The sequence below is a fragment of the Lagenorhynchus albirostris genome, chromosome 2 (genome assembly GCF_949774975.1).
Source record: "Lagenorhynchus albirostris chromosome 2, mLagAlb1.1, whole genome shotgun sequence".
Taxonomy (NCBI): domain Eukaryota; kingdom Metazoa; phylum Chordata; class Mammalia; order Artiodactyla; family Delphinidae; genus Lagenorhynchus; species Lagenorhynchus albirostris.
In genome coordinates, this window is record NC_083096.1 from 76904026 (window position 1) to 76918102 (window position 14077).

General features: G+C 45.8%; 2 protein-coding genes across 6 annotated transcripts in view; one reads left to right on the plus strand and one right to left on the minus strand.

Moving 5' to 3' along the window:
* LOC132513879 (uncharacterized) overlaps positions 1 to 14077 on the minus strand; it is a 146071-nt gene that overhangs the window by 64194 nt on the left and 67800 nt on the right. The window lies entirely within an intron of this gene.
* S100A10 (S100 calcium binding protein A10) lies at positions 8326 to 11851 on the plus strand. Its single transcript, XM_060138473.1, has 2 exons — positions 8326 to 8509; positions 11439 to 11851. The coding sequence occupies exons 1-2, from the start codon at positions 8378 to 8380 to the stop codon at positions 11598 to 11600; spliced, it is 294 nt and encodes a 97-aa protein (XP_059994456.1). The 5' UTR covers positions 8326 to 8377; the 3' UTR covers positions 11601 to 11851.

Sequence of the window (14077 nt, forward strand, 5' to 3'; positions counted from 1 at the left end):
CACATACATTAAGCATTCCTAAATGTTTGTGAATCAAATGAAGAAATCAAATAAGGAGTCTACAGTATACGGAACTCAGGTATTCTCATTCGAAACCCAGTTGCATATTTCCTGGAACTAAAGGGATCTAGAATTTTCTCCATTCTTGACTGTAACCTAGGGCCTAGCAAGAATTTAGGAAGCCTATGTTTTTTGCAGGAGTGCCCCCCTGAACATTCAGCACCAGTGTTGCAGGAATCCAGCAGAGTGAGAGCTGAAATCCAAGTTTTTTCCTGGCAAGAGCCAAGATTAGTCACTTAGAGGCACTTGGAGGATTCCCCAAGTCTGCTCATTCCTTTGGGATCACTCACTCCTCCCAGGACCTCCCCTGGGAACAAAGGAAAACCCAAGACTTGGGACTGGGCCCTTTTCCAACAACAGCTGCTAGTAGTTTGCATTTAACCCTAAACCACAATTAAAATAAAGGGGGGGGTACTTTCCTGGTGGCGCAGTGGATAAGTCTCCGTGCTCCCAGTACAGGGGGCCAGGTTGGATTCCTGATCAAGGAACTAGATCCCACATGCATGCCGCAACTAACAGTTTGCGTGCCACAACTAAGGAGCCCTCCTGCTGCAACTAAGACCTGGTGCAACCAAAAAAATAAATATTTTTTTTAAAAAATGGCGGGGGGAATAGCGTCAGCTAGGAAACACTTAGGTTTTCTCTAAATTTCTTCTAAAGAGTTTGAGGACCAAACAGGCCAATTTCAGGACAAAAAAAGGAGACCCTGAAACAGGTTTTAACAATATCAACTACGACAGAAACCATTCACACTAAGAGGGGTAAATCTCCAGTTCAACAAAGGGTTTGTAACGCCCTCGAGCTGACTAGCCACCAAACGGCAACCACCCCCCTCCACTCCGCGAGCAGGCGCCGGCAGGGAACTCGCCTTCTCTGAGAGCTGCCCGTGGACTGGGGGCCCAGGCCTTGGAGACCCTCCCAACTGACCTCCTAGGGCCTTATCTGAAATCAACCAAGTCTGACGCCCTCGCGGTCGTTAGGACTCCACGAGCCCCTCCCTGCAGTATCATCTAGAAAATAATTCCTAGACCCGTAGGTTACGGATGAGCGCTTACAATCTGGTTCTGGGCCAGCGCGCTCCACCCGCAGAATGGCTGGATTCTTGGATTTGCACACTCATTCGCTCTCTAAAACCAAACCCGAGAGGAAGGGCATGGCCGAGGGTGGGGATGTCCTAAAATATTCCAGAGTATTTGAGTAGGAAGAGAAGTTTACAGTATTGCTCTCACTGGGGGCGGTGTGGAGCCCTGGAGCGAGGCTCCTCCGCACAGCGAAAGAAGGGTGTGTGCGCTGCGCCCGGGGTGTGAGTGTTGGGTGCGGGGGCAGGAAGAGGAGGGAGGAGAAGGGGTGGGGTGAGCGGAGGCCCTGACACCGGCCCAGGCTCCTCCTGCCTCCCCCGCTCCCCGCCCCCACTTACTAAGGCGCCCAGCCCGCGGCGCTCTGCTCACTGGCCGCGCGTCCCCGCCAGCCGAGCGCCCCCGCCAGCCGAGCACCCCCGCCTGCCGAGCGTCCCCGCCGCGCCTCCTGCTACGGTGAGTTCCGCCCGCCGGTCCCGGGCGGTCCCCAGCCCCAGACCCCGCGCCCGTGGAAACCCCCGCATCGGCGGCTCTGGCTCGCCCGGCTGGCTTCGCCGGGTGTCCCGGGCGCCGGGGGGCCTGGTCGAGGATCAGCTGTAGATGGGGAGGTATCTGGGCCACACCCCGGCTTGGCGAGCAGCGCCCCCGACCCGCCCCGGCGCGACCCCCCAGATCCTCGCGGGGGGGGGCGGGAGGGAGCCCTTGTCCTTCACTACTGTACCTCCGTTTTGGTTGACCCGGGGTCTGCTCTCTCCTACCTTTCGGTTTATCTTTTTTTACACCCACTTTCCTACTTTTCGACTAGTCTCCCCAGTTACCCGAACCCCCGCTTCTGGCCCCCTGTCCTGGCCGGCGTATTTCTTTGTGTGCTCCGGCTGCAGGCTGACCTCTGTCCAGATGTTCGTAGCCACCTCCTAGATGGACGGCCCGTGCAGGCTCGGGGAGGGCTGGCGGTTTCCCTACCCAAAGGACACCCCTCAGCCCCTCTCCCCGATGCTTCAGGTTGGGCTTCCTGTTGTTTGTCTGCTAGACGGGAAGGTTCTTACTGCCGACCGAGGGAGGAAAGTCTATTAGTTTTCTTTATAACGCAGTTTTGCTGAGGTGTGGGGGTAAGAGGGGGAGGGAAGCCCATGTGAAACCTGTGTGAAGTGATTTTTGTACTGAAAGGGATCCCTTCTTGCTGTCTTAAACAAGTGGAACTATACAGAGATAGAGGAAGAGCAGGCTTAATGAAGGATCTTCTAACCCAGACTAATCTGTCCCAGTGCAGTGAGCTGTAGGTACCTGGTCACAATTGAGCCTGGCCAGAGGAGGGGCGCTTCCCCCAGGTCTGGATACCACACTCTCTAGCCGCGGCCGGACTCCACCTAACTGAAACCCGGAATCTGCCTTGTTGGGCCGGGATGGTGGGGAAAGCAGAGCAGCAAGCCCCGTGCCAGGCGCAGCCGAGCCCTGGGCCGGACTCTGGAATACATTAAGCCCACCCCCTTCGCTGGGAGCTTTCTGCAGGGCGTGGTTAGCACAAAGGGCTCCCGGATTCTCCTAGTGGAGGCCTGTGACTCAGTTGTAAGCCCATGTGGGTGTGGCCCGGATGGTTCCAGATCCTCTCTGCAGATGGTTCAGACAGAACACTCCCTGAAGGAAAAGGGGAACTGTGCCATCTTAGAGGGCATCTTCCAAGAGGAAGTGAGTCACACCAGGACTTGGCCCGCAACCTGAAGGAGAGGTTTCTTGACTGAACTGTGGGTGAAGACAGCAGTTAGACTGGTATGGCCGTGGCAGAACTGCTGCTGGATTATCGGCCTGTATGCCTGCTGGCAGGCTGCCCTGGCTTTATTTGGGAGGTAGCTCTTCCCGTTAAGAGGTTTGCAGTTGCTGCAGATGCTTTTTCCCCTGCAGCCTGAGTTTCAACCTGCAGCAGTGGATTTTTATATCCTGCACCTCAGGTGAGGCCAGGCTCAACACTCTGTCAATGATCTTTGCCTCCAGCGTGTTTCAGCAAATTGCAAAAGGTAATGACAGGCATTAGGGCAGGAATGAGTTCGTATAACTCATTTGGAATTTCTTCATCAGCCCTGCCCCCACAGATTCCTCTCCAGTTTCTATTTAATCATCTCTTCCAAATGATGTATTCCTTCCTTGACAGCCAGAAGCTACTTTCTTCACTGGGTCCTTGATATACCATTTGGAGATTATTTTGGTTCTTCAATTTTCCTGAGGGTCTACTGAGCATAGCACCCTGACTTCTAGGTGATGGTCTTCCCTGGCTTTTCCTGCATACATCAGATGGCCCCTTTTCCTTCCATGTCTGGCCCCTGTCCAGCCTCTCCAGCAGCCACTCCAGTGAGGTCAGGCCTTGCGCTAGGTGGAGCTGAGACTGAGTGCCTCCTTGCTTTCCATGGACAGCTCCAAAAATGTGAATTTTTTAGAGCACTACCCACTTGGTATGGCCTTGATCCAGTCTAGTCTTTTAAAGTTGAGGGAAACAATGGAATCCTTTCAGAGTTATAATGTGCAGATTAGCACTCAGAGTGCTGGGAAAGCTAGACTGATCTTTTTATTAGGATCTTTCTTAAGCTTCTCATTTTCCCGGGACTCAACAATTTAGGAATCTCACATCAAAAGCAAAAAGAATGAATTTGCTTATTTTTAACAATTTTCAGCACTTCCTAGCCCTTCAGTGGTTTTAATAGCAGTTGTCACAGTGGCTATTGTTTGCCAGTTCTGGTGATGCCTGACAACTCTTCAAGGAAAACTGGATGTACTCTTTTAGGGTGGAGACGGCTTCAGAGTTCTCCTGTTGAATTGCATCTGGAGCTTTTCTTTTGCTGCTCACTTTTTTCAGTGGGAAAGTTTTACATTTGGTGAAAGGTGGGAGAGACAGCCTGGATCAGATTCATTGCTTCCACTCACTTCTTCTGAATTCCTTTTAGGGATCAAATCAAGAATGCCTTCTGGGTTCAATTCCCCATCCCACCCCCCCAATTTTTTTCTTTTTAAATTCCTCAAAGCAAAAGGAAGGAAACCTAAAACACATTTTAGATAACAGATGTTTGTTTTTACCGACATTCTGCCAATTGTTTTCTGGGTGGGCTGTAAGAAAAGTAGGGTATGGACAAGACACAAAACAGCAAAGTAGATCAGACTTCTTGCTCTTTGGAAGTCTCCTTTTTGAAATTATGGCCTGGATCTGGGCATGGGTCCAGAGCAAACATTTGGTATTACTTAGGAGCAGACACTTTTCTAAGGAGGCCTCCTACTTCCCTGCTACTCCCAGAAGGATCAAAATTTACATTATTGTCAATTTCCTTCTTACTGATTCATTGAGCAGGCTCTGAGGACAGGGTGCTAGCTTATGCGACCCTGCTACTGGAGCCCACAGTTTAGTGCGGAAAGAAACGAACACAGTTAACTAGAATTCAGGACATATTTTAAAATAGTATGACCGTAGCTGGTGAACTCCCCAGAGGCAAGCATCACAGGATAGAGGTGGTGGAGAGCACACCCATGTGTGCCTAACACCGTGACAGGGTCATGCAAAGTAGGTGCTTGGTGAAGGAACAGAAAAAATGGAAAATTGAATTCCCACCACTGTAAATTTGTAAAGCTCAGAATTCTTTTCGGAAGAGAAAACTACACCAAGAAAGACACGTGAGCTTCCACTCTTCAGACCTGTGTAGGAGATACACAGACATCAGAATAAAATGATTCAATAAAAGGTGAGTGAATGATGAATTAGTTAGAGCCTGTGGAGCTGACAGTGAGAGAGCAGTAAAATGGGATAAACCAAAACTCAAGAAAACGGTAAGAGTGAGAAGAGAAAGAAAAGTCAGGTCGCGTTGGGTGACCAGACCTGTTTAGCAGGACACACCGTTTTCTCCTCCGCTAGGGAATGTACTCTGCTATGGAATGTACTCTGCGGTTCATTCATAGGCCGCCCCTTTCCTGGCCCTTCCCAGCCCTCACCTCCTCCCACAGAGCTCCCAGCCTCAAGGGTTTCAGCCCAGACCCGGTAATCACACCTGCACCTCAGCTCCAGCCAAGGGAATTGTTTGATTGATTCATTCATTCATTAGCAAACACTAAACCACTATTTAGTTGTTAGTGGATAGAACTGAATAATTTCCAGTTCTTAACGTAGAGGAACTTAAATCTAAGATAGAGAGACGGGCAAATGATTGATTGGATGGAGTGTTTCAGGTGCCGGAGTAGGCTGTCTGGGGAACAGAGAGGACGCTGCGGCCTCTCAACCCCAGGCCCAAGGCTATCCATTGGAAGTGTTTCCGATCCAGAAGCTATAGAGTCCCGGGGTGGGACTCTTCTGGGGCGGTGGAAACGGCGAATTCAAGTTCCTGAATTGCTTGCTGCTTTAGCAACCAATGGTCAGTGCTTCCGTCAGCCCAGGACGGGCAAGCCCCGCCCAAAATGGGAGGGCCAGGCAGGCTGACTCAGTAGGTCAACCGCTGCACTCTGGAAGAGCTGTATGATTCATCCACTAGCCGAAAGAACAGTATTAATCACATCTTCCCCTTTTCCTTCATCTTACTTTAAAACCAGTGTACTTGCTTCACCTTCAAAACGGAATAACTTGCTCGTAGCCCAGGTCAGTGCCCTCAGGGGCCCTGGTTACTGATGAGAGGGTGGTCATCTCTGGTTTTCAAAGCTGTTTTCACTTTCACAACCTTAGATCTCCTGAGTAGCCCCTGATCTACATTCTTATTGCAGAACAAACGGAGTCTGTGCTGACTGCGGTGTCCACAGCCCATGTGCTGAGTAAACAGCAGAGGGAGATCCAGTGGGGCAGGAAAGCTCTGTAACTTCATAATGAGCATAGACAATCCCGGGGTGGGTTTGGAGTGACCTGAGTGCTCACTAGAGGAAGACTGGCCTCACTCTCTTGAAGAAGGTATTCAGGGGTGGCCAGGACTTCCTCAGCTTACAAGCTGTATTTCTTAGAGGTTCCTAAATTAGCCTGTTTCCTATTTTAGGGGTCCTTACCCTGCTGTATTCCCTTTCTTACTTCTCTGGCTTTGCAGTGCATTTTCCTTCTGCTCTGCCCTGTGAAGAATGTGAACTAGGTGTCCCACAGCCAGTTCCAGTATCTGGGATCTTTGGGCATTTGTTGTGAAGTGCTCTGCCACTTGAGCTTGGGCACGGGTATTTTTAAACCTCTGTGGTGGCTGACTCCTTTCCTGAGATATTTCAGAACTGGGGTGGGATGCCACAGCCTTCTCCCATGGGTGACTCATTCAGTTCAGTTCTCTTATGTTGCTGGACTTCCAGAGCCAATCCAGGCAAGGCTGACTCCCTCTAAGCCCACTGCCATCTGAAGCCAGATCCTGGCTGTGTCAGGAGAGAGGGGAAAGGGTGTGGTTCCCCTGGAATTCATCCCACAGTGGACCTTGAATTGGCTGCTCTCTCCAAGAGAACTGCTTTCCAGATGAATCATGCCAGATTCTGGTTTATAGCATTCTCTAGAGTATAGCATTCTTTGGCATGCTGATTTCTGTACTTTTCTGGGGATTAAGGGGTAGAACTTTTGACTCTTAAAGTGTAATTTTTCAATCCTCATGTTTACCAACTCCACCTTCTCTGTAACAGACAGCATTTACGGATCTGTGTTGAGTATGCATGTGTCAGCGGAAGGAACCAGACTGAAAGCATGTCTCCGGTTCCTATTGAGACTCTTCAGGGGAAGTTGCCAGCCTCTCCTTCAATCTCTGCTCTAAACTTATTCTTGACGGGGTTTTTTTTGTGGGTTTTTTTTTTTTGGAGTGGTATATTACAGTCTCAATTCAAATTCACCTGTTTCCTATCCAGTAATGATTTTAGGTGGTGTTAGCCAAAGCTACTCCATTCTGGCTGAAGCATGCTCTCCAGTTAAGCAAAATTCATTGGGCTCCTATTAAGTACCAGGCATTGGGTCTTGATGAGACATATGCCCCTAGATTATTATACCTGAATATAATGATCCGACAAATCCTTTCCTTTCTTTTTTTTTAAATTAAATTTATTTATATACTTATTTATTGGCTGTGTTGGGTCTTCATTGCTGCGGGTGGGCTTTCTCTAGTTGCAGTGAGCGGGGCTACTCTTCGTTGCAGTGCATGGGCTTCCCGCTGCGGTGGCTTCTCTTGTTGCGGAGCACGGGCTCTAGGTGTGTGGGCTTCAGTACTTGTGGCACGCAGTCTCAGTAGTTGTGGCAAACAGGCTTAGTTGCTCCACGGCACGTGGGATCTTCCCAGACCAGTGTTCGAACCCACGTCCCCTGCATTGGTAGGCGGATTCTTAACCACTGCACCACCAGGGACGTCCCTTAACTTTGTTTTAAACTATTCACAATGAAAAGCTCTTCCTTTCCCACTCCACCCCAGACTGTGAGAGCAGCTCTTTTGTCTAGTGCTGCCAAAAGTATATCAGATCCCCAAAGGAATGAGGATATACTATTACTTGTTCCTTCTCAAGGAAGTAGATAACGGGCTTTGGATAGCTTTTATTTGGGTAGGGCAACTGCATGTTACTACCAAAGATGCAAATGTCTTTGTTACAATCAATAACAAGTTCAGAACTTTAGTAAAGAATACATGGAATTCCCTGGCGGTCCAGTGGTTAGGACTCAGCACTTTCATTGCAGTGGCCTGTGTTCAGTTCCAGTCGGGGAACTAAGATCCCGCAAGCCACGCAGTGAGGCCAATACATGCTCAGGAGACAAAATTCATTTTTAAGCAGATTTCTAAACCCTAGAATGACTGAACAAGGTTACCTAGTTAAGCTTGGAGAGTTGAAGTTTTTATATTAACCAGGCTTGATTGTGTGGGTTGTTGGTATTCAGCCATATCCATATTGAAGAGTGCCATTTACCAGCGCTAAGAGAAATGGAGAAACGTCTGTTCTTTCAGTAGGTGCTTTGTCAGTTAAAAGGAGGGGCACTGATCTTGCTTTTCCAAATAATTAGTGTTTTTATTCTTCATTAGGTGATTTATGCAAAATTAGCAGGCAACTAGATAAATCCCTTATTCAGAGCACCAATACCTAAACTGCCTATTTCCATCAGCAGGAGGCATAAAACCTCAGTGAACTGGTCCTTATATTCATTGAATTTTACAGCTGAAAAGGACTGAATGAATGAGCTTATCACCCTCTTCCAATCATTCTCAAAAGACTGATAATTCATGTCACTTACAAGTTAATGTAAATTGTTTCTTTACATCCTTTAATAGGTTCCAACAGACCTCACCAAAATGCCCTCTCAAATGGAACACGCCATGGAAACCATGATGTTCACATTTCACAAGTTTGCTGGGGATAAAGGCTACTTAACAAAGGAGGACCTGAGAGTACTCATGGAAAAGGAGTTCCCTGGATTTTTGGAAGTAAGTGTTGAAAGGCTCAGAAAGAACCAGACCAGATGTAAAAATCAATGTTTCTGGGCCCTAGTTCCTTTCCCTTCCTCTTTCCAGCCCTTCCCTGTGGAAGTCACTACTAGAAAGGTGTTTTCATTCATTTACTTATTAAACATTATTGAATGCCTACTGTTTGTAAGATACTAGGGGAGGAAACAGAAGGTAAAGAAGACACAGCCCCTGCCCTCAAGGAGCTTACAGTTTGGAAGTGAAATGAGACTACACACAAATCACCATAATGCAAGGTGTTAGAAGGAATCCATCTGGAGTCATCTGTGTCCATTGAGACAGAGTTGCAGGAAAGAAGGCCTTTCACCAGAGTAATCAACCAGGTTGCCTTGTTGCCCTCGGGTCCATAAACCTGGCACTGGAGGTACCACATCCTGGTCACATCCACTTTGAGCAACTTGAATCTCCCTTCTTAAATTAAATCCCTTTAGATAAAGGCTTTAAAATTTTTTTCCAACACTGCTCTAAAGCAATGGTGTCAAGTATCTGCTGAATGAGTGCGAAGCGGCACTCCAGAAATAACTTCTTTTCACATTGAAAATACAATGAGACAGGAGCACAGTTTGAGTTTATGCCTCACCATTGACAGATCGAGGGGTCCGTGAAGACCAGAAGAGGATCTGCCATGAGCTCAGATACATCACTCAGGACATTAGGCAACAAGGCACAGTTGCCCTTTTACATCATAGGCCCTCAAGAGATGGCTGTTGCGTTTCACTGAAGGTGAAACATTGCCTAACAAAATATTAGATTGAAATGCAGGCCCTTCTCTCCCTGCCACAGCCAGAGCCATTTGAAGGGATCAGTACTGTGTTTGGTGTGCATTAGCCTCTAAAGGGTGAAGGGAGGAGATGGTAAAAGACAGGGTTCTGCCTCTTGTCATCTGCCTGGTAAACAGCATTAATCAAGCCCCTGACTCCTGACTCATTAAACATAGGGTTTTGTAGTACATGATGATTTACATGTTATCAATACCAGTCAGATAAACAGATATAAATAGCTTAACTAGTATCTCAGAGCTGCAGTTACCACAATTCTATCCCAGAATGAGTTAGAGGATACAGTTGTTCTGCTTTTGTACAGTTCTGTGATAGAGCCCCAGACCAGGACCCTAACTGGGAAGGTTGCTTCAGCTTTCTGTACCTCAGTTCCTGCCTCTGGAAAATGAGAGGCTGGACATGATTATCTCCAAGACCACTTTCACTTTCTGTGACCCTTCCAGGCAAGCATAAAATTCAAAGACAAAATGTGCTCATTGTAAACCTGCCCATCACACAAACAAAGGCGTTCTCGGTCTACTTCTGAACACTCATTAATTGTGTTGTCGCATAAGTTAGAAGCCAGGATGATATCACATGAGACGAAGATCCTTCCTCCCTAAAGGCTTTGTGGCTTGGTAAACATAAAGTGTTCAGTACCAAGTACTGAACATGGCAGTATAATTTATTCTAAGCATGGGGTCATAATTCCAAGCACACCCACACTCGCTGCATTCACAGATCGTTTTGTTTCTAAAGTTGACCGCTTACGTCATCCAAATTTCACTCCTGACCACGGCCAGGAAGCTGGGGTTAAGGCCAGAATTAACTGAAACCCACCAAAAGCAGATGTAGCTGCACAGACAGGTTATAGTTGATTGCTTAGGGCGTGTAGGAAATGCTGCTTTACCTTAAGGGATTTCTGAGTGCATTTTATAAACATCCAGCACACTTGAGACACTGAGTATCAGTTCCCTCACTCATTTATACAATCAATGAAATTCATAAATATTTTACCTGAGTCCTTTAACACCTGTAAAGGGCCATATTTCCCTCTGGTTGATGGCATGGACCCTACAGGAGAAACCACACTTTCCCACTTCTAAGCATCATCACTACGAAAAGGAATGATCAAGCCAATCACCTTGAAAACAGAGTAAAAGAAAAAACAAAGGGGATCTTACCTGCTCATCTTAGTTCCATGTATTCATGCTAGGCATTGAGAATCATGGGGAGTTTTATAACTCCATCACACATACTGCTTTTGAAGTACGTCCAGTGTAAAACAAAGAGTACATCCAGCAAAGAGTATATAGGATGGCATAGATTGACCAACTTATTAAGAACAGAAGCAATCTTAGAAACACTCTAGTCCAACCTCAATTCTTAGTTGTTACACGAAGGCCCACCAAGCTGTGTGACTTACTCTAGGTCACCTGGCTAATATGATAGGAAGCCACCCTAGACTGGCCTCAGCTGTGCCAAGAACTGAGGACCATCTGCCTGAACTCTTTAAACCTAACACACCCCAGGGCATCATTAACACCTCTTTAAAATCCATAGGACAATGATCTGAAATTTACTCCCTAAATAATCGCATGAGGTCTTTCATAGGAGTTTCCTTCTTTAAGGACTTGACCATGCTATCAGGAATGAAAGCTTGTCCAGAGAATATAAGTTTAAACTAAAAAATGGGGGAATTTGGGGTGGTTCTCAGACAGAATTTTGTGATTTTGAAAATTGTAACAGTTGGACTGTAAGTAAAGCATGTCAGAAGGGCATGCTGGTTTCTAAGTGGACTGAGAGTTCAGAGTCGTGAGTCTCCCTTCTCTGGCACTGAATCTCCTCTTTCTAGAAATAGGCTGTTTCTAGTCCCTGAGTTGTATAAAAGAGTGGAGTTATATAAAAGAGTGCCATGGAAACCTCTTTCCTAGCTTGATAAATATGAATTTACTGAAATGCTCCCTCAAAGCAGAAAAATACATTTAGACGACCTCCAAAGATCACTATGACCTAAAGCAAGAATTCAAATAATTAGGAGATTATATATATAGCTGTCAGCAGTACAAATCAAAGAAGCTCATCACTGCAACCATTGACTCGTATTTCTTGCCTCTGTCTTTTTTTTTCAGAATCAAAAAGACCCTCTGGCTGTGGACAAAATAATGAAGGACCTGGACCAGTGCCGAGACGGCAAAGTGGGCTTCCAGAGCTTCTTTTCACTAATCGCTGGGCTCACCATCGCGTGCAATGACTATTTTGTAGTACACATGAAGCAGAAGGGAAAGAAGTAGGCAGCACTGAGCAATTACTCCCACCCTGATAAGAATTCTCATAAAGGGTCACTTAAGGAATCTGCCCCACAGCTACCCCTGTATAAGGATTTCCTGAGCAGATTGGGACCCTTAGAAAATGTACAAATAAAATCCAGCTCCACCTTGAGAAGCAGAGAAAGAAAAGTCAATTAAAGCCAGATAAGCTTTTGATTTTTATATTGCTTGCATCCTCTTGCCCTCAATAAACAAATTCCTTTTTTAGTTCTGAATTTGAGACAGAATGTTTGTTCTTCTTCAGAAATGTTTGTTCCCTGCTTCATTCACAAAGAGCCCACATGCCCTTAAGCATCTAGCGCAAGGCAGAGCTCTTTCCACAGAACCTGCAAAATGGGAAAGCACTCTCCACTCAGGCTTGGAGTCTAACTTCTCAAATTGATCTGCCCTGTAGCTGTTCCTGGCTGAAGGACAACAACTCCAAGGATTAAAAGAAGGCACTTCAGGGTATATTCCACCTTTATAATTCCTGAGCATAGTCCTGCCCAGTTAAATCAGTGCCTTTCCAACCAGCACTTTGTATGCCTGAGATGTCTGAGTCCATTTTTCATAGCAAAGTTTCAGCAAACTAGGGTAAGAATAGTTCCATAAGACAACTAATCAAAATCAGTCTAGTGTGATGCCTCTAACAATATAACATTAACATTTTTAGAGCTGTCATGAGATGCCATGATTGTACTAAGATGTCAGGAAATAGGCTAGCCATGATTTATAATATAATGGGGTGGTGCTTTTTTGTTGAAAATGAAATGCCAGTACTTATGTCTTGATAAATAGCAGAATGTTTCTCCCAGCCCTTTCTGTGTCTGTTACAAGCTTCAGCAGATATGCATTCCACAGCTATTATTAAATAGCTATGCTTATTAATAATACAGTATTCTATATTTTTATGGAGAGATGAGGTATTAATTGGCACATGAAATTGTCCCAATTAAATAGGTCAATGAAGATGGAAACATCAATATAACTCTGGGGGAAAGTTCAATATAAGGTCATCCACCATCACAAGGAAAAGCATGCAAAAGGGAACAGGATAGTCCAAAACTATCTTTGGGGAAAGGATATCTGTAATAAAATCAAGGCCAAAGATAAAATTCCAACGATTTTATTTTGTCTCAGCCAACAAATGAACAAGGTAAGACAACTTATTTTGTTAGCTATAGTTAACAGATAGCTTTGCTGCTATAGAGTTATATCAGTCAGCAGGTTTACAAAGAGAAGGATTTACTACAAGATATTAAATGGAGGAGCGGAAGTTGGCCAGCTAAAGAACTGACTCGAGGAGTGATTCCCAAATCCGTGCTATAGAACTGGGCCCCCAAGGGAGCTGCTGGCTCAGGAAGCTGCCTGCTGAACTGGGAAGCCGTTGCTAAAGCTAGCAGCTCCAGAACCACACAACCCATGGCACAGTCCACACTACCAAATATGGGTACCCATTACCCTGCCTCTTTCCACACATGACTTGGCTCCCACATCCAAGTATCAAAGAAATGCATCTCATTACCAGAAACTCAATCACATCAAAACCTGATGTGATGTGCAAGGGAGTCTGGCAAATAAAGTTTTACATTTTCCAACCTCTACACACTAGGAGTTGGCATGCTGGTCCACCATATCTGCCACAGTGACAATTCTTAATTCTAAGAGAAATCTTCCAGTGGTCCTAGAGACTGTCGTACAGAATGAAGTAAGTCAGAAAGAGAAAAATATTGTATAATATTGCTAATATGTGGAATCTAGAAAAATGATACAGATGAACTTATTTGCAAAGCAAAAATAGAGACACAGACATAGAGAACAAACATGGATACCAAGGGGGGAAGGGGGAGTGGGACGAATTGGGAGATTGGGATTGACATATATACACTACTATGTATAAAATAGATGACTAATGAGAACCTACTATATAGCACAGGGAACTCTACTCAGTGCTCTGTGGTGACCTAAATGGGCAGGAAATCCAAAAAAGGGGATATATGTATACATATAGCTGATATACTTTGCTGTACAGCAGAAACTAACACAACATTGTAAAGTGACTATACTCTATTAAAAATTAATTTAAAAAAATAAGAACTCTTCCAACCTGTAGGTTAAAGAGATTATTGCTCTAAGGAAACGAGACTTTAAAAGATAACCTCTGACAGCTACAGGGAATAGAGAAGCAAACTGGCCCATCCCAGTAAGGCAAACTTGTATCAGTCCAAATTTACCCTTTTAGTTTACACCACCTGCATCCTGGGGCAACTGTGTTTACTGGGTGTTATAAAATTGGTGTTCAGTTTGCAAATGGGGAGGTGAAAGTGTAACACAGGGATATTATAGGCTCAGATGTCCCGAAATCCATAGCAAGCTTTCACACGCTAAGCCTCTTTACCTGAAAACAGAAAGAGAACTATTCCAGGAGAGAGGGCTCTGTGGCTAGGAGAGAGGAAGTATCA